This window comes from Tenebrio molitor, chromosome 1 (assembly GCF_963966145.1).
Source record: "Tenebrio molitor chromosome 1, icTenMoli1.1, whole genome shotgun sequence".
Taxonomy (NCBI): Eukaryota; Metazoa; Arthropoda; class Insecta; order Coleoptera; family Tenebrionidae; genus Tenebrio; species Tenebrio molitor.
The window spans coordinates 25,016,093-25,042,955 of NC_091046.1; the positions used below are offsets into that span (position 1 = coordinate 25,016,093).

General features: G+C 32.9%; 2 protein-coding genes across 4 annotated transcripts in view; one reads left to right on the forward strand and one right to left on the reverse strand.

Annotated features, from left to right (window-relative positions):
• Zip48C (Zinc/iron regulated transporter-related protein 48C) overlaps nucleotides 1-26,487 on the forward strand; it is a 147,447-nt gene extending 120,960 nt beyond the window's left edge. For all 3 annotated transcript variants that reach the window (XM_069037916.1, XM_069037907.1, XM_069037924.1), the window contains exons 6-7: nucleotides 12,946-13,104; nucleotides 25,728-26,487. In XM_069037916.1, coding sequence (XP_068894017.1) covers nucleotides 12,946-13,104; nucleotides 25,728-25,806 — 238 coding nt within the window. In that variant the 3' untranslated portion in view covers nucleotides 25,807-26,487. The remainder of the gene's footprint in view (nucleotides 1-12,945; nucleotides 13,105-25,727) is intronic.
• On the reverse strand, nucleotides 9,905-11,967 carry LOC138123243 (uncharacterized). Its single transcript, XM_069037862.1, has 2 exons — nucleotides 10,677-11,967; nucleotides 9,905-10,572 (listed from the first exon to the last, which is right to left on the reverse strand). The coding sequence occupies exons 1-2, from the start codon at nucleotides 11,620-11,622 to the stop codon at nucleotides 10,142-10,144; spliced, it is 1,377 nt and encodes a 458-aa protein (XP_068893963.1). The 5' UTR covers nucleotides 11,623-11,967; the 3' UTR covers nucleotides 9,905-10,141.
• Nucleotides 26,488-26,863: the final 376 nt, after the last annotated feature.

A 26,863-nucleotide genomic window follows, 5' to 3' on the forward strand; every position in this document is an offset into this window, starting at 1 on the left:
CAAATGCCTCTATTCCTCCAATTAATAATAAAAATAATAATAATTATTATTATTCCTCCAATTAATAATATGTAATTTCAGCAGAATAGTACCGCAATCTTTTTAAAAATTTAAAAATTTTGGACTTGGAGAACACATTGGTGGTTGAAATTCAAAAAGGTATATTATTATACTCATGTCATATCGTGAGGAAATTCCTTAACATTGACACAGAACATAAAACAAAAAAGTCTAAATGTGGAGGCGAGACGCCGGTAATTATTTTGATAAGCACTGCAATATTACTTGATAGTATTATCCGTAATAGTGTATATACTCCGGCAAAATTGCCGTGCCGCCGGTTGGTGGAGGGTTAAGATGTAATAATAATAATAATAATAATAATAACCACATTATATTTATAAACCCGAAAGTTATTTGGAAAATGACAATTACAAATTATATTTTGATCGTACAGTTTTAACCGACATTCATATTCAGCATAACAGACCAGACATTATTATTTTAAATAAACAACAAAAGCAAGCATATCTTTTAGATATAGCTGTTCCAAATTCACACAATATAACACAGACATATAATACAAAAATTAATAAATATTTAGAACTCTCCGTTGCTATGACAAATCTTTGGTGTTTAGAAAAAAATTCGATTTTACCATTTATAATTTCAGCAACAGGAATAGTACCGCAATCTCTTTTTAAAAATTTAAAAATTTTGGACTTAGACAACAAATTGGTGGTTGAAATTCAAAAAGGTATATTATTATACTCATGTCATATCGTGAGGAAATTCCTTAACATTGACACAGAACATAAAACACAAAAAAGTCAAAATGTGGAGGCGAGACGCCGGTAATTATGTTGATAAGCACTGCACTATTACTTGATAGTATTATCCGTAATAGTGTATGTACTCCGGCAAAATTGCCGTGCCGCCGGGTGGAGGTGGGATATGATGTTGAAAATGTTGTTACACAGTCTAGGACTGGTTTACAAATCTATGAGGGGCATGATGACCAACTCAATAGACCGGGACCAATGGCTTAACGTGACGGTATTTGGTTAGTTGCGCACACGGTCAAAATACTTCCTAAAATTGAGAGGATTTTAATCAGGTAGAGAAGACGGAGGGATTATTTTACCGCAAGGGATTAAACACCAAGCCACCCGAGGTGGTCAGTAGCAACTTCAAAGAAGGGCTGAACTAGGTACTTGTCATCATTCGAAAAATTTAAGGAGAGGGAGGTAACTCCGAATGTAACATCTTTCTAAATGTTATTAGTTCGTGGTTTCCCAAGATGGAAGTGCAACATATGACTAGCGAAAAAGGGAAAATGTTGTTAGGAGTGGAAGGTGCCAAGTTTTGTAAAGATCGGAGATTGCAATCTGGGGCAACGCACTGGCGATGTGTAAATAAATTTTGCAGAGCAAAATTATATGTGAATAGTGACAATAAAATTACGAAATCGGACTTAGAACACAGTCATGACGTCAACGTTGAGACACTAAACCGGCAGAAAATTAGTAATAGTGTAAAAAGAAAGGCAGAAGATGACATTTCTACACGGCCGTCGAAATTGATTCATCAAGAACTGAAAGGTATAAACATTAGTTGTAAAATTATAAACTTGTTTATTATAAAATTTAATTATTTGCAGAAAATGTTGAGATTTTGGCCGATTTTACTCCGAAAGACATGCAGTATGTTCGGAAAAACATTTACAACGCAAAAAGAGCAAAATTGCCTCCTCTACCAAAGAACATGGCCGACACTCAAGAAGCTTTAGACAGCATTTCTGTTAAAACAACAAAACAGGATCAGTTTTTACTGGTAAACGATAAGGAAAATAATATTTTTATTTTTTCTTGTTTTGTAAATTTGCATTTTCTTTGTAATGCGGACGTAATGCTTGCCAGCATTTTTATCAATTTTTTACATTGCACGGTTTCAAAAACGGTCTTTATGTGCCAGTCGTGTTTGCCTTACTGCCGAATAAAACCGTCCACACCTATAGCAAGTTGTTTGAACATATTAATATAGAATGTTCAAAATTTGGATTAACTTTAAACCCAATTAAAATTGTTGTCGACTTTGAAAATGGAATCCACCTTGCCATTCAGCACTCGTTTCCGCAAGCTCAAATAAAAGGATGTTTCTTTCATTTGAAACAAGCTTGGTACAAAAAAATTTTGAAGTTGGGCTTATCAAGCAAATACAAAAATCCGAGTTCTGAAGAAGGACAGTGGCTTAAAAAAATATTTGATTTGCCTTTTTCTCCAAGCAATGAAATTGATATTTTTTGCTTTGAACTTATGGCGTCTAAACCAGATAATGACATTCTTACCAAATTTTGTGACTATTTGGTAACAAATTATGTCGAAGAGTCATCTACGTTTCCACCATATTTATGGAGCCAAGTTAAGAGCGAACAAACTCGTACGACAAACGTTTGCGAGTCATTTCATTCGCATTTTAATAAAAGTTTTTATTTTGCGCACCCAAATATTTATGTGTTTGTAGATACTTTGCTAACATTTCAATCAAGCACCTACATAAAAAATGACTACAGCAAAAAAAAATTTTTCAAAACATGTTTCAGTCTAGTTTTGTATTTTATTTACATGTATGTAGTTGTAGATTTTATAATATGTATGTAAATACTTACTAAATAATAAAATAAAAATATAAACCTAGTTCTAATTTGCTATTTACTTCTATTTATTTGGATATTAAATTAGAGGCACAGGTCAAAATAAGATACTTTGAGTAAACCGACAATTTTTAATCTCCACCCCCTACAGCGATAATAACTTGACGTCCGTGCGCAACTTGAATTAGTGCCGTTTCGTGCGTTACTGAAAATATTCCCGATTCGGGCGTCGTCCCAAGTCTACCTGCGGCGAGTGCCGTTTCGTGCGTTGGTCCGCTGACAATGCGGGATACGGTCATGTACGGAATACCCACCCAATATTTTTTATCAAAAACATTATATTGGGTGTTTTTTTAAATTTCAACTTGTAGTAGGCCTTGAACAGTCGATTGTGAACGCACCACAAGTGTAAAACGTAGGATTCAAACAGCTGATCCGTGATTCGTAACCAGTAGGTACAGTGCGTTCACAATTGGCACTTCAACGCCTACTATGTGGTGAAAAAAAAAAAAACGCCGGATACCTACCCACATACTCGTATTTACTATGTTTCGCTGTCAAATAATGTTATCCAAAACTCTTCAAGTTGGGATTGATTTCGTTCACTTGTCTATAGATTTAGCATAGAATAAGGTACACTTAGCCTTGTAAAGGCTTTATGACAAACTTCTACTTATTTTATACCTACCTATCTGAGTGCATTTAAGTCCAAAATAAATGTGTTTTTCACTTTACATATTAGACGTGAAGAGATTTTATAATAATTTTTTCCTCAGCCAGTAGCTGTTCAGGTACAGATATAAATTGGACCCCTTTAGTACATTGTACCTCCGAGTACTGTGGCCAAGCGCCTAGCGCGCCACTTTACATTCGGGAGGTCCCGGGTTCTAACCCCGGTGCCGCCTGACCAGGCGTGGGTTTTTTTCAGAGGTTTCCCCACACCATCACATCGTGGTATGTCTCATATCACAGATAAGGCGAATGCTGGGTCAGTATCAACCTCTCAGTATCTACCACCTTCCTTCCGCACCCATCCTCACCGTACCCATCCCGAATCTTCCCGTCAGTGTGGCTGAAAAGGCTCCAGAAAGCCTCAGCAGCCCGCCCCCCTTCGGGGGGGAATGAAAGATGTACCGTTTCCTTTTCCTACATTGTACCATTGCGGAGAAAGCCCTATAAAGGACGACGCACGAACTGGCACTACCCAATTTCTTGGCGCCCGAAACGGCACTAAAACAGGTAGGAACCCAAAAACGCACGAAAAGGGAACGCACGAAATGGGAAAAGACGGCGCGGCGCAACTTACCTCTCGATAATCCCCGACCGCCTGCTGGTTTGGGACAAACTTTGCCGCTGTGCGCAACTTACCTGTGGTCAACGTGACTTCCGAATCACGAGATATAGCCTTTTTTTTTTAATAATAATAATAATTATTATTATTAATTGGAGGAATAAAGGCATTAGCCTGTTTTATTCCTAGAAATTAACTTAGCAAGCTTTAGTGTAGGATTTCCAACAGATGTATTTCACTGTTTGCTCCGTTCGAGTCGCGGCCGGGCCGCCTATAAGCACTACTTAATTGTAATTATGGCTATGAAAATCCAGCGGATATTTTTGTAATTTATTTTTAAAAACAACTACATACACTGTTTGATTCAACTATGTCATTGTTTAAGTTGTCCAGAAAGACACGAATGGGTAAAAAATGTTCTCTGAATTTGGTTTTATGTTGCATTTTTATTATGTTTTTTTTGTAAAAATTGTTTTTTTACTAGAAATTTTAACTTAACAACTACTCTTTGAAATAAATATCGTGGAAAACGGAATTTTTTCCATAAATAGCAAATTATTGTTTAAACAATATAAATATTTACGTGCCCCAAACAAAATGTTTCTGATTTCAAATAATATATAAATACACACATTTAAAAAAAAATCATCAAAATCGGAGCTGTTTCTGAGGATTAAGAAGTTTCGGCGATTTTTCGGCTTTATTGACTCGACTAAATAGTGCAGTGCTAATCAACATAATTACCGGCGTCTCGCCTCCACATTTTGACTTTGTTGTCATGATTGAGAAATTCCAGATAATTTTGTTAGTGACCCACTCGTGTCTGCTTTTTATAACAGCAGACACTCGTGATCACCAACACAAAATTATCGGGAATTTCTCAATCACTAGGGCAATTATACTTGACTATTCAATTCACCTGTTATTTTTCAAGTATTAACCAATAAAATAGCAGATATTTACTTTCGTAGCCTAGCAACAGAAAATTCCAGCGAATATTCCACTAGTGAAAATATAACTGACTATTCCACTAGTGGTCGAGGTGAATATTTTAAACAATCCTTGATTATTATTTTTATTCAAGGAAATTATTACTTTCTTACCAAGTTAACTGAACAATGAAATCATGTGTTACGCAGATTTGCGAACTAGCTTTAAAAAATTTTATTTTAATCATTGATTTGGTTCATTGAATAGTCTGTTGAATACAACTCGTAGTCAAAGATAGTAGAATATTTTTCCGATGGTATCACTTATGGTCATTACGCTTTCGAACACCATTCGTGCTACGCACTCATGGTGTTCATAAAGCGAATGACCATTCGTGAGACCACCACAAAAATATTCGACAATCTTTGACTACTCGTGGTATTATAACTGATTATTTCATTTATCATCGTTTTCGATCAATCGTAAGGCTATATTTTTTGGATTATAGTGATAACTTGATAATTCGTCAAGTAGGTTTCTCAGATGTTTTCAACCCTATTGCTAAAGTAATAAAATAAATACTGTTATCAAATGGTACTATTTAATTCATGAAATAATCAACCGAATTACACTCTAGCTCTTGAAATGATCTGTTTTAACACTCAAGCTCTCCTAGGGTAACCACTCGTGTCACTTTGACATAATTTCCCTCCACCTTCGGTGTCGGGAAATTAATACTGTCAAAGTGACACTGGTGGTTACCTAGGAGAGCTTTCGTATTAAAAATAGATCATTTCAGAGCTCCCGTGTAATTACAACCGATCATTTTTTACGAAGTTTCGATTAAAATGAGATATGCATGTGTTATATCACTGAATTCACAAAAAAAAAACTCTTCAAAAATATTAAATTTAAGGATGAACTGGAGTAACATTGAAAAATGGCGAAAATTGCTTAAAATTGGTACAATAGTCCTTTCATCCATTCTAAAGTACTGTGCTAAATTTAAAAAAAATTGATCGAGGAATTTTAAAGTTATTACCTTTTAAAATTTCGGGATATTTTACACGTGTTCTTATGAGAAATTGAGCAAAGGTCGCATAAAAATTGATAAAAAACACATTTCAAAAAGGCCAATTTTTCTTAAATTTTTCACACAGAAAGTATCGATATCGTAGAATTTTCTAATGAATTTACAAAAAAAGTTGGTCGAGGATTTTCCATGTAATCGCTAATTATATGTGGAAAAACACGGTTTTTGAGTTTATGTATCTGTTTTAATTTCAATAAAAGTCAACAAAATGCATATAATTGACGTCGGTATGCAACATTACACTCATATCGCACGTTGTACTACAATTACGTTAAGAACTTTAACAGAAATCAATGAAAATTGAAATTCAATGTGCTTCTGTTTACTTTCACGTACAGTCTTAGTCAAAAGATTGTAAAATCACATGTAAGTAATTATCTAAATATCAAGAAAATAAACACAAAATTTGCTTGCAACTCATTACAATTCGTTTCCAAAAATTAAAAAATTTTTTTTCAAATATTGATTACTCGTAATAAACGTTTCATAGCATAATAAGAATTCCGCAACTTTTTGCTGAGATTGTTACTCCAGTTCATCCTTAACCCCCTATGTATTAAAAAAAAATCCTGTTAGCCTTGTATCTTCAAAATGAATTGAGAAAAATTTCAAAAAATCTCATGATAGAATTTAAACACTTCGAACTGCGCAATTTCAACGAGCTCTTCTAAGCCGTTCTGAAAATATTTAGCTCTATCCATACTTTTTCCTAATACATAGTTGAGTAACTGTCAGTTACGTTTCAATTTATAATACGTATTGACAATAGATTTTTAACCAGTCAATGCCGTGACGTGTGAAACCCTCATTAAAAATAATGAAAACATTGTTGTGACTGTTTTAATTTATTATTTTGTGATGAAATGCTGTGATTAGGTACAAAACACGACAATACTAAAAATGGCCAAATTAAATGCCCTAAAAATGAAATTTTAAACAATAGATAAGAGATTGAAAAAAAACAATTAGAAAAATTCTTAATGTTGCTAAACCTGACTTTTTGAAATTAATTATGTACTACAATGAATTATACTCGTATGTATAAAACTTCTGAAACAAACTTTATTAACTATAATAAAAAATTCCGTCCAAAGTAAGGGGCCATATTATAAATCTTCATTTACTGATTAAACAAAGGCAATATTGTTGTTAATACAGGGTCATTATAAATGATTGTCCCATCGCAGTTGGCGTTGAAAACCCACACATATTTTGGATGTGCCGCCAGCCTCGCAACGTTAGACAAACTGGTAGACGGATTTCCACTTACCGCCGGTAGCGCCACCTATCGGCGATACTAGATTCACTCGTGTGAGGCTTGCGGCACACCAGTTACGTCACCAACGCCTACTGGGATTATAATGACCCTGTAGTAGTAGTAGTAAATCCCATTATTCCCTCTTGGGACCTAAGGCAGTTGCGAATTGCATCCACTTCTGTCTTTCCTTGGCTATATATCATATATACAGGCTGTTTCCTAAAAAACGCCGCAAGCCATATCTCTTTTAAAATCGGAATAAAAAAATATACCAAGCTATTTGAAAAAACAAAGTTGACTATCATCTGACCTTGAATGACTTTTTGAAAAAAATGAATCTAAGTTGTGCTTATAGTGTTTTTAAAGTGATTTATTCCAGTTTTTGTTTTATTTAAATCGAGCCATGAATAACGGAGATATGGCTTACGGTGTTTTTTAGGAAACAGCCTGTATGTTCTGTTCTGTTTTGTTCTGTTTTATGTTTGTTTACTTGTTTATGTATAACATGTTTAATCTTGACTTGTGTAAAACAGAATGTTATTAACACGAATATTTTTTTTTATTTCCCTCCATCACCCCGGGCGGGCACGGCAATTTTGCCGGAGTACATTCACTATTACGGATAATACTATCAAGTAATAGTGCAGTGCTTATCAACATAATTACCGGCGTCTCGCCTCCACATTTTGACTTTTTTGTGTTTTATGTTCTGTGTCAATGTTAAGGAATTTCCTCACGATGTGACATGAGTATAATAATATACCTTTTTGAATTTCAACCACCAATGTGTTCTCTAAGTCCAAAATTTTTAAATTTTTAAAAAGAGATTGCGGTACTATTCCTGTTGCTGAAATTAGAAATGGTAAAATCGAATTTTTTTCTAAACACCAAAGATTTCTCAGCAACGGAGAGTTCTAAATATTTATTAATTTTTGTATTATATGTCTGTGTTATATTGTGTGAATTTGGAACAGCTATATCTAAAAGATATGCTTGCTTTTGTTATTTATTTAAAATAATAATGTCTGGTCTGTTATGCTGAATGTGAATGTCAGTTAAAACTGTGCGATCAAAATATAATTTGTAATTGTCATTTTCTAAACAACTTTCTGGTTTATAAATGTAATGTGGTTGTGTATCCTTTAATAAATTGAATTTAACTGCTAAATTCATGTGTATAATTTTTGCGAATATATCATGACGTTTTTTATATTCGCTTTGAGCCAAAACGGTGCAAGAAGAAATGATGTGTTCAATGGTTTCCCCTTCAGTTCCGCAAATCCTACATTTATCGATGACCGATTGTAAACCGCATATGTGTTTTTTATAATTTCTTGTATTTTTATAACACGATCTTGTATTGCAAATATAAAACCTTCAGTCTCAGGATGAATATTTGATTTTTTAAGCCATGCATGAGAAGCTTGAATATTAATTTCTGGCTGTTCTAGCTCTTTAAAATATCTCCCATGTAAAGACTTTTGTTTTATATTTGCTATAGTGTCCGGTATATTTGGCTCAACAATATCTGAAATTACATTATCACTTAAAATTAAAGGTTTGTAACCTTTATCCGCTGAAACTGAAAATAATTTTTTAGTAAAGCAATTTGATTGTGTTGTAGAATTTCTAGATTTGAAAAACCCCTACCACCATTTTCGCGTGGTAAATTAAATCTTTCAATAGCAGATTTGGGGTGATGTTTACAAAATTTTGTAAAGAGAACTCTAGTTTGAATATTTATATTCTGCAAATTAGTTTTGGACCATTTTATAACACCAAAAGAATAGGTCAACAATGGAACAGCATATGTATTACTTAACTGCTTTAATTAAATTATTACCGTTTAATTTTGATTTTAAAATAGATTTAATTCTTAAATAAAATTGTTGAATATGATTTGATTGATTAATACCTAAATATTTATAAAATTCTCCTTTATTTAAATTTTTAATGATTTCTCCTTCTTTAGTTATATATTCTAAATTTTCGTAATGACCACGACATATTGATTGCGTTTTACACTTATCAATACCAAAACTCATGCCAATATCATTTGAGAAATTTTCAGTTATTGTTAGTAAAGATAAAATGTGATTCTTTTTAGATGCATAAAGTTTTATGTCATCCATATAAAGAAGGTGATTTAATTTGGATAGTGTGGTATTATTAACTCTAATATTGAAACCATATCCAGTGCTATTTAATAGATTTGTCAAAGGATTGATGGCTAGACAAAACCATAAAGGACTTAAAGAATCTCCTTGATAAATTCCCCGTTTAATTTGAATAGGCTCGGATTTTAATTTAGTATTGTTTATTGATAAATTTAAAGTAGTTTTCCAAAATGTCATAACATGGGATAAAAAGTTAATTAAATTCAAATTAATTTTATAAATTTTAAGAGTTTTAATTAACCATGAATGTGGTACTGAATCATAGGCTTTTTTGTAGTCTATGAATGCGGTACAAATATTTCTATTATTTTTTCTAGTTTGTTCCATTATTACCGTATCTATTATGAGTTGTTCTTTACAACCAAAACACTCCTTAACACAACCTTTTTGTTCTTCATTAAGTATATTATTATTATTACATATTTGACTGAATGAATTTTTCGCCTCCGATTGTGTTGTCCTTATCCATAGCTCTTTCGGGTACATACAGTTTCGTCCGGAGAAATCTTTTAATTACCTAATCCTTAAAACGCCCTACCTGCAAAACCTACGGTTTCGGCCGGACTCCATTTTAGGGTACATGCACTTTCGTCCGGCAGTACCTGTTGTACTTAATAAAATTTATTGAGTACCTGTCTCTACCAATATTAAGACATGTCGAAAGACAGGGTTTGCAACAATGAAAATAAATAAACTGTATATATAATTTTATTATATTTATATACATATTTACATTCAATTAAAAACTAAAATAGTGGGAAGTCAATTTAATGAAGTGAAGCCGAGTAATTTGGTTATCATCTAATTGTTTTATTTTTTCTTTTAAGTAGTTTTCTCGTTTCTGGGTTCTGATATTAGGTGTTTTTTTTGTATGAATGCTCTGAATTTGTATGTAAATTTCAGACTGATAATTCTGTATGATATCTAAAAATACAAATATGTTGGGGTTACTAAAATTGAAACATTTATTTAAGTGAGCATGAAACGATTCGCATGCGTTTGTGGTTCTTCGGCTGCAAGCTGATTTGGAAGCCCAGATTTTTGGTGGAAATGGAGCATCATCGTCAATATAAGTTTCGACCAAATAATCTAGGAATTTTTCCAGTTGCTGATTATGTGGCCTGATTTCATTCAGCTCGAATACTAAACAGTCACCAACACTTTCGGGTTCTGTAGAAAGAGAAAAAAAAATATTTAAAGAGAAAAATACATGAAAATTACATTAACATAAAATTAATGTGAAATTGTATAAAATAATAAGTAATTTTTTTTACCCAAAAAAAGAAGACCAAAACAGTATCCAATCCATTTTCCAACTTCGGTTCTCTCTTTATAATCCTTAGATAGCCCCAATTCTTGAACTTTCCTCCACCATGCTTGACTAATATGAAATCGACAGCCTATTATTTTAACTTCATTCCATACAATTTTGACGGCGTTGTGAATAGATTTTTCGAAGTCGATCACAATTTCTTCTGGTTGGAACTTCAAATTTATTTCCTTACATTTGTTTAATAGAATAGTTAGACATTTTGCATACGTCTCTGTTAATTTATCTTTGAGCAAACAAAATGCCAACGGAATATAATGCCCATTATAGTATCCATGAAGTGTGAATAATTGCAAGAAATACTTTGGACAGTATTTGAAAGTTCCGTCCATGAATATACGAGTACATCTGCACAAATGCTTTAAATTTACGTCGCACGAAAAAATTATTATGTTCGATTCAATATCGTTAATCATCAAAAAAAATTCTTTTCTGTTAGTAATTATTTTTTCTTTTATGTCCTCCAAAGCGCAATGCGATTCCAAACAAGATTTAGGCAACTTTGGAAACTTCTTGCGTCTTTCTCCGTATATACTCCTTTTTACAGATTTTACCTCATCAATGGTTAGTTGATCAGATTCATTTTCTTTTAAAACAGAATGGATAATTCTTTTAGGTTGCAATCCAATATCTTCAGAAGCCTTGCGTTTAGCTGCTACTGCCACGAATTGTTTTTGTAGTGCTGACTTACTGAGTTCCTCGTAAGAATGGATTAAATTATGCCGTGATATTAAAAAATCTTCACCAATTGTGTAGATCGTGGCGTTGCACTTTGGAACTCTCGACTCACCATTCAACAATTTATCACAAAAACTGAACTTATAATTGTTAACAATCAACAATACTTTTCCACGTTTAGAAACACTTTTTTGGATGTCTAAATTTTCCATTTTGCAAACTTAGATTTTACTTTGCAACTAATTCAGAATGAGAACTGAAAATAGGGTCCTGCCGATACTGATGCAGGTGCGGGTAGGGGTAGGAGTTACCGGGTTTTTCCAAAGGGTAGGTAATAAAACCCAGCCACCCCAGCGTAGCTATATACCTGTTCTACCGTCGGACGAAACTGCATATTTACAGTTTTACAGATTTGAACTATTTGGACGAAAGTGTAATCTTTAATTTATGCCTGAAAGGATTACGGACGAAACTGTAATCGCCGGCTCTTTCGGCCGATCTGGCTTTCTTCTTCCTTCGGGGATCCATTTGAGCTTTTTTTTCTTAAGGTGTGTCCTAGCCATCTAAACTTTCTTCTTCTGATCTGTCTTTCTATTGGGTCTTCTTCGGTCCGTGTCCATATTTCTTGGTTGGAAATGATTGCGGGCCTCCAGATCTTTTGTATTGATCTCAGGCGAAAACCTGTAGTTTGTTCCTGACGGTATTTGTACCGACCACGATTCTGACCCATACAGGAGCACCGGTTTAACCATTGCGTTGAACACTTTCAGTTTCGTCTTAATCGGTACGTAAAATATTTGAGCGCCAAATTATTATCTTGTTCAATTTTCCAAAAGCGCTTCTTGCTTTGTTTATTGTTTGTTCTGCATCTTTTGTTGTTCCATTTTTCTTTGCAAAATGCTGCCCAGATAAGTAAATTCGTCTACTTCTTCGATGGTTTTTTTTTTCAGCTTCAAGGGTTTATTTTTCTCTTCGTTGTTTATTGTCAGCTGCCACTTCTTCATTGACCTACGATTCTTGTTATTGTTCGTCATTTTCATTTCAGGTTATGGTTATAAAGGTAGTTTGCTAAATTACAACTAACTGTTAAAAACGAGAACTTAGCCACTTATCCACGTACACTACTCGTAATACGGCTAAAATACAAAGCTGTATGGTGGAAAATGTTTCTTAAGGCGGCCTTACACCAAGGCAACAATTACAACATTTTTAAGTCGACCTTACACCAAGGCAACAATTGGCAACATGTTGCCTGCAACATTTTTTAGTAATGTTGCCGGTCATTACTAAAAAATGTTGCCGGCAACATGTTGCCAATTGTTGCCTTGATGTAAGGCTGCCTTTAAAAGTTAATTTTCTAACCTTAAAACTTATTATAGATATCCTTTTTGTAGGTCACGAAGGCATTGTCTAGAATGTTTTCCTTAATCGTATAAGCTAGTAGAAAGTATGTTTGTTTCAAACATTTACAGTGTTATTTATATACATATTACTTTTTATGAAATAAATTACCACATTTTCAAGTATTATTTCAGGTATGGTCAGCTCAGTGGGATGGTTGAACCAATATTTGGAGTTCTTGGAGCTGTTGCAGTGGCATTAGCTCAACCAGCCTTGCCTTATGCATTATCTTTTGCAGCCGGAGCAATGATCTATGTTGTGGTGGATGATATTATTCCCGAAGCAAACACAAAGTAAGTTAAAGATTAATTCCTACTCTCTGAATTAACTAGGTAAGAACTGATTTGAAAGTGTTAGAAAGCTCATTATACTACCTACTTAATGTTGTTTAGACATTTATGCAAGAATCAGTAGATGTGGTTTGTTATGTAACTAATAACCTAAACTAACAGTTTATGAAAAATATCCCTTTAAAACAATCAAAATAAATTGTGATTGCAACGACTCAACTCACACTGTATCTAATGGTCTAACACACAATTAATACTATCCACACTTATTTACTGTAGAAAATAACGAAAAATACTAAGTAAGGTAATAATGTTACAAATTTCGAAAAATAACAAATCCATAAACGTAACGTTATATGTATAAAAAGGGTATGAGACTATTTTCCATTGTAGGGCACAAACATAATAATATGTACACAAATATTAAAATGAGACGCAATAATTAGTTAAACAAATAAAAGTTAAGCGGAAAAACAAATATTTGCCTCATTAATTTCACAATAAACAATGACTACATATCGTGATTAAACTAAAATTGATAGAAATAATGACTCAGATCAAAATTAAATACATAATTTTTCTGATGAATCCACACTGATTGCGTTCTATTGTCTCTCTAGGTTTTGTTATAATCAATTGAATGAAGGTTTCTTTAAAAAATTGTACCTTTTTTTCATCCAAAATTGTAATACCCATATTTTTATTAATTTCGAAAGTTTTTAGTTTCCTAGGAATTATTATACAGAGTGATTTACGTAGCCCGTTCGTTAGAAACTTTCTGATTTCCTAAATTCGTATTAATATGAAAATTGGTAGCCGACTATAATTGACTGCTCCAAGTTGAAATAAAATATTTTCAAAATGGCGACATTTCCGGAAATACCAGAAATCGACGTCATCTTTGTTGTTTTTAAATTTTTAATTTTGATTTCATATCTGGATTCCACGTTAAATTTTGAGTTTAGAATGTCCTGTTGCCAACACTTACCTGTCGTCGTTTTTGACCGATGTCATCTTTTTCGCAAAAAAGCGTGATTGCAGAGCTTCATTAAATAATGTATAACTCTTGAACCATTGGAAATAGTTTTTTTTTTTAATTCCTAAAAAGGTTTGGCCAATCTTTTGCGCTATTAGTGATATTTTTTTATGTTTCATACGCCTACTGCAATTTTTCAAAATTGATACTAAAAAATGTCGAAAACTTAATTTTTTTTTTAAACGGCAACTACCATTTCAGACACTAGAAAAAAAATGTGTTTCACAGTCTAGGACTGGTTTACAAATCTATGAGGGGCATGATGACCAGCTCAATAGACCGGGACCAATGGCTTAACGTGACTTCCGAATCACGAGATAGAATAAGCCTTTTTTTTTAAATTTCGTCCTGGGTCGGAATCGAACCCGCGACCCTCGCGTCCCTGAGCCGAAACGGACTCCCTTAAGCTACAGGGTTATTCTAAATTATTGTAGTCGAAGTAGGCCATGCCCATGTTATTACGTTTTTGCCGCTTTCATGTGAACTGTCAGATGTGTCGCTGTCACTGTAATTTTTTAGGTGAAAAGTGCGGTGATGAGGATTTTATTTATTTTTGTTAAATTAACGATTGAATCCAGAAATATTGAGTTGTTCTACAAGCAATTTTAAAAATATTGAGTTATTTTGCACCCAATTTAACACATCATTTTGATGATTTTTTTATGTGGAGCGGCAACCATAAATTTTACATTTAGTTTTCACGCCTACTTCGACTACAATCATTTAGAATAACCTTGTATATTCTACTACAGTGAGCGGCAAAAGTATGGAATAAATTCATTAAAAATTAAACAAAATTTTTTTCAAAAAATCTTTGGACAGGTCAATTTTAGTTTATAAAAATACATATTTTAATACAAAATTAAATTCCAAGCAGTCATTTGTTTTCGGGTTTTTTTAATGGAAACACCCTATTTTTTTTCTTGGTTCTGATAGCCCTTTTAATTGTCTAAACGCCAGTATAAAAATTTTGTTACTTTAAATAAGGAAATTTTTGAGAAAAAAAAATAAAAAAGATGGGAAAAATAAATTTTGTAACTAACAAAAACAAGTGAAAAACTGTGTTAATAAGTACTTAAAATTATGGAATTAAATGTTCGAATTGCCATCCCCCAGGTTGTTGATAATAAGCAAGTTTATGAAGAAATTCCCCCTGTTTTAGTTTTATCTAGTTTTATCCCCGCACCCAATCAAAATTAAAATTTCTATACGTTGTGTTTCTGTTAAATGAGTCATTTTCGAAAACGTTTTGTAAAACAAATAACACATACGAATGAAATTGACATTAACATTTGACTGTTTGATTTACCTCCTTGATTTTTTTGACTTGTTTTTGTTCGTTATAAAATTTGTTTTTTCCAAATTCATTATTTTTTTTCTCAAAAGTTTCCTTATGTAAGGTAACAAAATTTTTATACTGTCATTTAGACAATTAAAAGGGCTATCGGAAAAAAAAAATAGGGCGTTTCCATTTAAAAAAAACTATCGATGACATGATAACTCGAAAACAAATGACTGCTTGGAATTTTCTTTGGTACTAAAACATGTATTTTTATAAACTAAAATTGACCTGTCCAAAAAAAATTTTGAAAAAACTTTTGTTTAATTTTTAAGGAATTTATTCCATACTTTTACCGCTCAATGTATATTCTATATGAATGTAAAATATAATTTTAAGGTCACTTTTATTAACATTGTGTATGTCTATTTCCAGCTGTTTTGGCGTAATTTCTATTTTTTGAATAAAATTTTCTTTTTTTATCAAACAATTACATACTTTATTTGAATTTTGATTAAAAAAAAATAAGCAAATTAACAAAGAAATATTTTAATGCAAAGCTCAATGTGTGCACCGTTTTCATTGAGACAGTCAACAATATTTATTTTAGTTTTAGTACGCTTTCGAAAAAATTTTGTTATTGTTGTTATCTACTATTTATTGCAATGCGATTTTTGAATAATAATTGAAAAACGTCATTAACATCAGAAGTGACAGTTAATAATAAATTAAAATTGGGCATCTGTTTCAAAAAGGCGGCACAATAATATGTTTTCCAAAGCTGGCTTGACCCGATAATCATTTATAGATATGTATTTGATATTTGATTCTTATACGAGTACATTATATGGGATAAAATGAAAACAAAATAAAATGACATAAACAGAGTTTCTAAATTTTTACTTACTTAATAATTATAAAATCTATGTAAGTACTTTAACTTTAAAAATAATCTTTCATACAGGGTTATGTTAGAATTACGTTAAATTGTTTTGAAATCTATTTAACAATATTTTCTCTTTCGCATTACAAGAAAAATTTTAACTTTTTATTACAACCACTATGCCAGCATCTCAACTGTTTCAGATTATATTATTAAGATACCTGTTTTAGTAGACCATCTTGTAAACGTGAATATAGAATAAATGTACAGAAATAATATTGCAATACCCATATTATTTAATTTTAATTTTAATTACTTAAATTTACAACAACTGAATAATGGAGATACTTCTAACAACATTTTGTTATAAAGTAAAAGGGATACGTGATTCTTATTAGGAATAGTTTCATTTAAACAAATAATTTTCACAATTAGTAAGTACTTGGCATCAGAAATTTCAGCCATCACAGCTACAATCAAAAGCTTTTGACTAAACGTTCATTATTAACAACTCGCAGACACGGGTTTGACATTGAAGGAGGCCTCCTGGGAGTTGATAATTTATTTGTTGAAAGTGGACGGACGACATAAAGCTAACAACATTAAAATGTTTGGTTCGCATAGATATTGTATTTTTCACAATGTTAAAATATAATGAATTATGATTAAAATGGATTATCCAACTAACTGATACATTTTTCATTCTGTACTTCTAAGAAGAATTCGGTAACTTGGTTGGAATGTATCGAGTTGTTTAATCACAGGAAACTTTTTTTCTTTTGTAGCTAATAAGTGACAAATTTTTACATAGCATATTCATTAAAATTCAATTGAATGAGTCATGTTCTACAGGGTTATTCTAAATCATTGTCGTTGAAGTAGGCCATACCCATGTTACTACATGTTTGCCGCATTTTTATTTATGTTTGTTAAATTAACGATTGAATCCAGAAATATTGAGTTGTTTTGCACCCAATTTAACTTCCGTGTGTGAACGGTGTGTACTCACTTATTGATATTTTTTTATGTGGAGCGGCAACCATAAATTTTACATTCAGTTTTCACGCCTACTTCGACTAAAATCATTTAGAATAACCCTGTATAATCACGAGGCATTTAATATCTAGATAAAACATTATTCAATAGTATATTGTATATCAAGAGTTGAAAATGAAAGAATTGAGCCACAAGCCGTAGGCGCGTGGCTTAAGCAAACGAGTGTGAAATCGAATTTTCAACACGTGGTATACACGATATTTTTCCGACGACCACAAAAAAAAAAAGCTAATATTCGGCATCCCTTCAAACTTCAAATATTATTCGACAGAGCTGCGGACAAAATAATTATGCCGTTGCGCGGAGATAGACATCGTTAATCATCGGCCCGTGTACAATATAAAAACACACAGCTGTCGGCCAATCAGATTTCTCAAATTTTTCATTGTACACGGTTAGGCTGTTCGTTCGTGTTCGTGTTGAAATCGTTTGCAATGGCACATTTCACACGGTTTTTCCTTATGAAAAGCTACTGTGGATTGGCACATGTGCGTGGAATCTCCAGCAGTGAGTTAGCACAGTGGACCGTAAAAATGGGGTTCATGATAAACATACGCCAGGACATGTACCCGCCGGAGCTCAAATTAAAGCGCGCCAATGAATGAGAGGAAAATAATCCTTGGTCGATCAAAATCAAGACCACTTGTCACCTGCTCCATGAACCCGTTCCAAAGGAGCATACTTGGGGTAGTTGATGATTTTTCATTCAATCAGAAGGTCTGGCGCTGAGGGCAGTATTTCTCCACCGACTTCACAGACTCCCTTCAAGTTGTGAACCACACATACTAAATTACGTCAAAATAACTTATTTGCGGGCCTAGTCTGTAACTCGTCTGTTAATTTTAACCATCCGCTAATAAATTAATTTTTAACAACCGGTTATCTACAAATAACCAAAATTCTATTCTGTAAGACAAACTATTAACGGGTAGGTTAAAAAGCATTATTTTAACGGCTAGGTTATTTTGAAGAATGAAGTCAGGCACGGAAGCGTACAAATACATATGGCAACGTCGCAAATGACTGTCAGCTGGAGGAACAACAGTCATAATTATTTGCAAAATTATACCTAACCTCAACTAATAGTTGCAGACTACATTGGTATGGGCACAGACTACTCAAAAACGTGAAATTGAAATTAAAAATCGACCGGTTTTTGTTCTTTTTTCAAAACTCAACAGTTTATGATTTATCGAATTGTTGCATTACTTTTACCCCTCACTGTATAAATGAAAGTAATTGGTAATTGGTACCACTTGTATACGACAACCCTCGTTAAGCGGCAATAAACCACTCGAGGAATCAAAAGTTCGTTGTAAATATCGATAGATGCACTTTAGGTATCAACTCAAATATGTTACAGCTTGCCCATTGTAGCTTGAGCTGTGAGGGATGCGCAGAGTTGAATAAAAAGGTCAGATAAAGAGGTCCTGGAAGCGGCAAAGAAATGCGACAAAATTAGTGAAGGGGCTGTAAGACCACTGCGCATCCGGTTCTTACAGCTCAAGCTACAATGAGAAAGCTGTACAGGATGATTCCTTTTACCGCCGGTGGCAAAATTACCCTTAAGAATTGAGAAAAATTTATGGAATTGACAGATTTGATTTGTCGAAAAATTTACTTACGAGTACATTTGTCGCCTTCATTCCAGTTCATGCACCAAAAGAATATTCATTGCGAATGCCATTGTAATTTGGGACCGTTTTGACGTAAGTTAATTTTTAACGGCTGGGTATGACCACCCGCTAAAAATTAGCAATTTGAGTTAAATTTTAACAACTTTTGGTTAAAATTTTGGCTTAGAGAATAGCGCAATGGGTTAAAATATTTTAACCGTTGTTTTAACGTTTAACTTTTAACCAAGTGTCTTACAGAATAGGCCTGTTGATCCGTTTAGGCCCTATACGTGATGTTTGATGCGCTGAAAACTTGTTTTCATTTATTTTTCCCAAATTCCCTTTTTCGAGGTTTTCGGTTATATGCCAGTTTTTAGAGAAGCATTGGACCTGCAGCTGCCCATCAGATCTCAGTTTAAAGGTAAATAAATACGCTTCAAGTTCATTGCCTTTGACTTTTCTCATGGGGCGAGTATTTTTGACGATATTTAATAAAAAAAGAGAAATAAACAAAAAAATTTCACTTCTTGGAAAAAATACCCAATGAGCTGTATCTCGGAAACTGCTGGACGCACAAAGTTTGCTTAGGCCTCAAACTGAAGTAAATTTAATCTAGTTTAAAAAAGATAACTTCAACTTTTTCTGTTAGGCTCATATCTTAAGAGATATTGAGCAAAAACTGAAAATAGTGCGTAAATTTTGCTGTTTTTCGGCTACCACGCAGCGCGCACAAGTCTTTCGAAGTTGCAAATTTGGTTTTTTACTCTTGGCTGAGGTCCAAAGAACATATTAAAAAATCAGAACTACATGACCTTTTGCAAGGTCGAATGTTTATATTGACTGGACTATTACTTAAACGTACACACGCGGCCACCCAAAAGCATACGATTTTTTTCCCTTTGTAGTTTGTGCTTTAAAACATAGGCGCACGGAAATGTCATTATTTGATTGACAGTTTCCTAAAAAAAAATAAAAGTTTACATGCCAAGACATCTCACACCAATTCAAGCTGCTGGAACCATTGCCAAATTAGAAGAGAACTTATCTTTGGCTGCTGTAGCACCCGAATTACATGTCAGTAAAAGTTGTATATTTAAATAAAATAAATATTTAAATTAAAACGATGATGGCAACAAAGTAGCGTACAAAGGCGAGTGTGGGCAGGGGTAGGAAGAGTTTCTAATGTTCAACAAGACAACAATTTGGATAATTTTGTAATTAGAGACATTACAGAAGTATTATTACAGACATTATTATTTTAAATAAACAACAAAAGCAAGCATATCTTTTAGATATAGCTGTTCCAAATTCACACAATATAACACAGACATATAACACAAAAATTAATAAATATTTAGAACTCTCCGTTGCTATGAGAAATCGTTGGTATTTAGAAAAAAAATCGATTTTACCAATTATAATTTCAGCAACGGGAATAGTACCGCAATCTCTTTTTAAAAATTTAAAAATTTTGGACTTAGAGAACACATTGGTAGTTGAAATTCAAAAAGGTATATTATTATACTCATGTCACATCGTGAGGAAGTTCCTTAACATTGACACAGAACATAAAACACAAAAAAGTCAAAATGTGGAGGCGAGACGCCGGTAATTATGTTGATAAGCACTGCACTATTACTTGATAGTATTATCCGTAATAGTGTATGTGCTCCGGCAAAATTGCCGTGCCGCCGGGTGGTTATATTTCTTCAAGTCTAACTTTGGAATCTTGACTTTTGTAAACAAAGCATACATTTGTCATAAAAAATTGCATTCAGCACAAACCCCACTGGAGAGGTTACGTTTTAAATCTAGGGAAAAATTGAGAAGTCTGCACCAGCTGTCGTGCACTTTTGGGTGGCCGCGTGTGTACGGTCGCCATCAATAAATTTTGGACGCTATCATATACCGGGTATCAACGACCAAACCTGGCCATAGGCACATTACACATATTAAAATAATATAGGTATACGTTATTATTTATTATTGTTTCGTCAAATTTTTCCAATAATTGAGCATAATACTGCTCTGTGATCGTTCTTCCCTTTTCCAAATTTCAAAAGTATTTCTACTTTCTACGTTACCTACATCAAAAGTTTCCTGATGGCATTGTTTGTACGGATAATAATTATAGCTGTCAATATGACATTACACAATAATATATTTCATAGCAACTCATACATTATTTTAATATGTGTAAGCGCCTATGGCCAGGTTTGGTGGTTGATACCCGGTATGTATTCTAAAACGACCCTTATGTATTAATAACCTCAATTTTGATGGTTGTCAATTTTAAAAATGTGAATGTAAGATTTACCGAGAAAACATTCAAGAAGTTTTAAAAATCAGACAAATGGAATAGAGCGAGGTTTTAATCAATAAAAAAATACATATAAATAAAAATTAAAAACTTAATATTTTAAACGGGTGGCATACTGACAAATTGTAGATAAATTTGACAACAATGTCATCATTCGTGTGACAATTTCAATAAAGTATGATTTAGAGTTTTTTATCTTACAGGTGGAGTTTTTGAGCTACCTTAGACCATTGTTTTCGGTGACAGAAGTCAAATTTTAATCACAAGTGGGATAAAGTACTCACTAGTGAGTAAATTTGACAGCTGCCATTTAACTTGACATAAAGTACTCACAAGTGACTAGATTTCACAGCTGTCATTTTACTTGAATAAAACTTCATTTGTTGGATTTTTTGCAATAGTTGCATCTTTAAGATAAAACGTCGTATATCACACGTGATCGAAATGCCATTATGAAACTCCTAAGAAGTGTCCCACTCGTGCGTAAGCGCACTCGTCAAAATTCTCACTCTTGTATAATGATGCGTTTCTGTCACTTATAATACCGGGTGATTTTAAATAATTATGACTTTTTTTCTTAAGTTTGGAACATTTTTCATAAATTATTTTGGCAAACTTGATACCTTCATCAACACATTGGCGTACGTACGTCATTTTGACATTTTATGTATTAATAAATTATGTCAAATAGCCGAGGACGCCTATGTTTATGTCAACTATCTCATTAAAAAGCAGAACAACCAACAATAATATTACCAACCTATGAAAAAAAGTCACATTCATTTAAAATCACCCGGTATAATATACTATTTTTAATGTGACAGAAGAATAATGTCAAATAATGTCCAAAATTTTGTTGTGTTGGTAACATATGTGAAATCTGTAGTTGGCAACATCGTTTGCATGACACACGCAATTTTTAAAATTGAAACAAACGTCAAAAAAATCTAAATCGACAGTTTCAAACTTTATTTAAAAAATGGTTTTTACAATAGAGCACAACACATTTATTGTAATGGCCTATTTTGTCAGTGTATTGCAAAATGAAAATGGCTGGCCATTGGATGTATGCACATATCCCAATTTTGCACAACATTGTGGGCGAATAGTTAAAAGCTTTGTAAGCACTGGTAATGTAGGAAAAGGCAAATCTCATGGTCGTCCCACTGACCTGACCTGACGTCGTGCAAAATGTTGAAGAAATTATCGAGGAACATCCTCACATTTCGATACGTCGTTTATCCCAACAAATAGGTTCCCATTGACAAATGACCTGTTCTCTTAACATTTCCTACATTTTCCTTCTTTGTTATGACTTTGTTATGAATCGTCTCGAAAGATCCTGAAAAAATCCATGCATTTACGCCCATACAAATTTGTATCGTCTCGGCGATACAAAGTCGCTGGCGTTTCCAAACGACTTGGTTAAATGTGAAATGTGAATAAAACAAATTCGTGTGATTTTCGATATTTACTTAGACCTTACTAAGTACAGCAACACTGACCAACTCTCACACTCGGGGGACGCCTACCCTTATATACACGTGGATGGGGATGCCAATCCCCCTGAGGTGCAGAGAGAAAGAGAGGTACAGAACAACAACAAAAAAAGTAGACAGTATTGAACAAAATTTACAATAGTCCAAAAACTTCACCCTCCTGATTATCTCCAAATAATCCAGTTTTGTAATTGGTATAAGAATAATTTGCTTGATAATGTTGACAAGCAAGACATCACTTTCTTTTCCGCTAAAGCATGGTTCCATTTGTCTGGGTTCATAAACTCACAAAGTCATAGAACATGGTCTGCTCATAATCCACATAATGCAATTCAAGTGCCACTGCACCCCATTTAAGGTTGCAATGTCGCGAAGACGAATTATTGGGCCGATAATTTATCAAACAAAGTTCAACGTTGCTTACAGCAAGGAGGTCAACACTTTGAACATCTTCTTTAGCTGTATTTGTAATATACAGGCTCTATCAGAACTAGCGGACCAAAATAATACGGTGAATTCATCATCTTCCGGGAATAATAAGAAAAATGTTCAAAAAAATCTATCTTAATCGACCAATCCTGTTGTCGATGTTAAGTTACCTATAAATTAGTTTTCCTGCTTTATTGGTAACTATGGATGCATTTAAAATGATGCATATGCATTGTTGGGTATCTGCATTGTTTGTGCAATGACGGACGTTTTTAGGTTATAGTATTTCTGCTAGGATGTTCCCTATTGGGAAAACGAACTGCGTACTCCTGAGCAGCAACTGTGGCACTCTCATCACACTGTTCATATTCTGAAGAAGTAAACATTAAGCATTTTTAATGACTTTTGTATTTGTCAGAAATAATTTATTATGACATAATATTCAATTTTCATGTCTTTGCAACAATCAAATTTGTTTCGATAGTTACCAATATAATTTTTAAGGTAATTTTATATGTACACGCGACTGGTCAATTAAAAACGTTCTTATTTTAAAATCCAATGAGGATGGATTTTTCTAAATATTTTTCCTATTATTCACCGAAGATGATGATTTCACCGTATTATTTTGGTCCGCCAGTTCTGATAGACCCTGTATAGTAAAGTTTGTTGATTATTTTGTAATCTTTTTTTCAACGCCAATGTACTATGCCGGCCAAAAAATGTTGGCCGTCATTGTCTGTCAATTCAAAAAAAAAAATTGTAATCCGTACTTTATTGTCATCATGATTACCGTCTTGATTATGAACGTTATTTTTTGGGTGGTAAATTTCAAAACTCAAAATTATTTTGTCATTTCTACTACACAGAACGTTTACCTCAGGTTATCTATGTACGATTGCTCTAATTTTGTTTATTCATGTCGGATTTTTGGAATATCTGACCTTCAAACAGTTTAAATTGATTGTCAAAATGACAAGAATCGAAAGTGAGGTTACGATTCCTTAAGGTGTATTTACAATTTACTTGAATGTCAAGAAAGTGACGGCCAACATTTTTTGGCCGCCATAGTACAGTCGAATGCAAAAACAAAGTAGACAAAAATTTATTCTTTTATTTTATAAATGTGGCCTTCAATCAATATTTCTACAAAACAATAAATTCTCAATATTGAATTTAAAAGATAAACACAACAAGTAATGTAATACCTATGTATCTATTTATTTGTATCATTTTTGTTAAAATATTAGCGGATAGGGAATTTATTTTTCTTCCTTTGGCAACAATTAAAATATTGACTCACAATCAATCTGACGAATTACTTAATTTATTTGAATTCAGCACAAACACCCATCTGCGCGGCCATCGACTTAAACTGAAAATACAAAAATTCAAGACGTGTCAGCAGCCATTTCCTTCCAAATTGAGTTTTTAGCGACTGGAATGGCCGAAGTGACGAAATTGTAAACGCATCCAACCCCATCATCTTCAAAAAAAAAATTGATGCACATTTCGATGGCGAAGCAGACGCGATCAATTGAAATTGCGAAAAAAAATTTCTTTTCCATTTTAATCTGGGAGCGAAATAGACTTCGGTCTCAGCTCTGATTCTGCGTAATAATAATAATGATAACAATAATATAAAGGATCCAACAAGCGACCGTGACGACATAGTTAACCAATTCCTCAAATATTCAAAATCATCGTCGTCCTTTCTGTTATTCCTAACCCATCGGCCTCTACTGCTGTACACAATGTACAGCTTGCGATAAAGGATACAAATTTGTCCGACATTAATATTTCAGACTTTAAAAATTGTACAAAAATCACATGACATTAACATTTTGTGCTGCCAACCTAAAATCTTTCATTAAAAATTCCTGTTTCAATTTTCTTGCCAAGGCAGTGAAATGACGATTTAGACGAATGGAAAATCAGTTTTTCTAGACGTAGGCCGAAAAAATACTTTGTTGTGTTCTCTTAGTTTGATTTTTTCCGCGTACTAACAATGTTACTTATTTGGTATGAGTCAGAATTTATTAATGCATCTTAATCACTTTCAAAGAACAGGCGTTACCCATTGCTTACAATTTCACCTTTACGTATAATACTCATACATTCCGTTCTTACAAGTATTATAATATAATATTTTTTGTTTTAATTATTATACAGTGAGTTTTTTTTTAAGACTGGCCATAGGGTTTTACATGCTAATTTTTCAACCCCCTGTTAACTTTTGTTCCGATAAAAATATTCAAACCATTTTTGGAACAAAGTTGGAAGATTTTTTAAACTATCGGATAGATTACAATTTAATATCCCAAACTGTCGAAAAAGTTGTGAAAAAAATATTTTTCCACTGTACGTTATATGCTGTGATTTACTACATATATAAACTTTTTATATCAACGTGCTGCTGCGTTTATGCGTTGTATTTTAGTTTTCTCCTACTAAAATTTTTTTCCTCAGCTGTTTTTACTTACACTTATCTTTGTACATTATTTACAGTGGCAACGGAAAGCTAGCAACCTGGGGAGCAATTCTGGGATTTCTCGTTATGATGACTCTAGATGTGGGTCTAGGATAGTTAAATATTTTTTTCTTTAGCAGCCAATTACCTTTAGAGTTAATTAAAAATCCTTCGTTTATCTTTAATTGGAACTCTATTGTCCTAATATACTGTATTCGGTTAATTTTCAATTTCATTAGATTAACATAATGTTTTTTAATGTACCTTTTAACTTTACAGTTTAGTAGTTGTACTTACTTCTGTTTTCGTCTACTGCAAAGTCATTTTGTATTTGTGACTTGTTTTTACTCTGTACTTATCTGAATTTTATTTCATTATTTTCGTACTAAAGCCAATTTGTAGCAACTACTGCTGTGATAGTAAACGTAAGATTTATTGTGTATAAACGAAAGAAGAAAAAGTAACAGTGACACCCTTTCCAATGTCATTTGACATATTTATGTCTGTCCAAGATTCATATTTTTTGTTAAATTATGGTTTTTAACAACCTATATCTTACTCTCTCATTAATTATTCGTTTATCATATATAAATTACTTCGTAAATCACCCTACAACGCACAGCTTTTATAAACTCTATGTTAAAAAAAACATATTAGTATATTTTTTAGATTAACGATTTAAATTACTGTGGTTGATTGTGATTGATCCATGAATTTTGTTATAACAACTTTCCTTGTGCACTGTAAGTTTTGTTTCCCATTTATATCTTTTACAATAAATCTATTAAAAATTATAAAGTTGTTTTAATTTTGATGTTAATAACTAAATTAATGTATTAGTAAAGTGGACACGGTAGGTAGGTACCTAACAGGTAAGTAAAATACGCAACCAAAATTATTTTTAATAGGAAAAGTTTCAGTGTAGTTTGTTAAAAACCGATACCTAACCTAATCCGTATGTCTTTTGCAATTGATATGTCGAGATCTAACCTGTGTTTCAAGCTATGTTTATTGGAGCGTAGAGTAAGTAACGACATACGATTTCGGATTCATGGATAACTCGATTACAAATTATTTTAACTTTTTTTTTTGAGAAAATGACAAATTTTACTTCAAAAATATAATCTAATTATTGTTAAGGTATTTTTTTTCTATGGGGCTATTTAAAATAGAG

Excerpts from the sequence above, each read along its gene's own strand:
- LOC138123243 (XM_069037862.1), bottom strand. The coding sequence starts at position 11,622 with ATGGAAAATTTAGACATCCAAAAAAGTGTTTCTAAACGTGGAAAAGTA. Across the intron at positions 10,573-10,676 it reads TTTTGGTCTTCTTTTTTTGG|AACCCGAAAGTGTTGGTGAC; the intron begins GTAAAAAAAATT and ends CTCTTTCTACAG.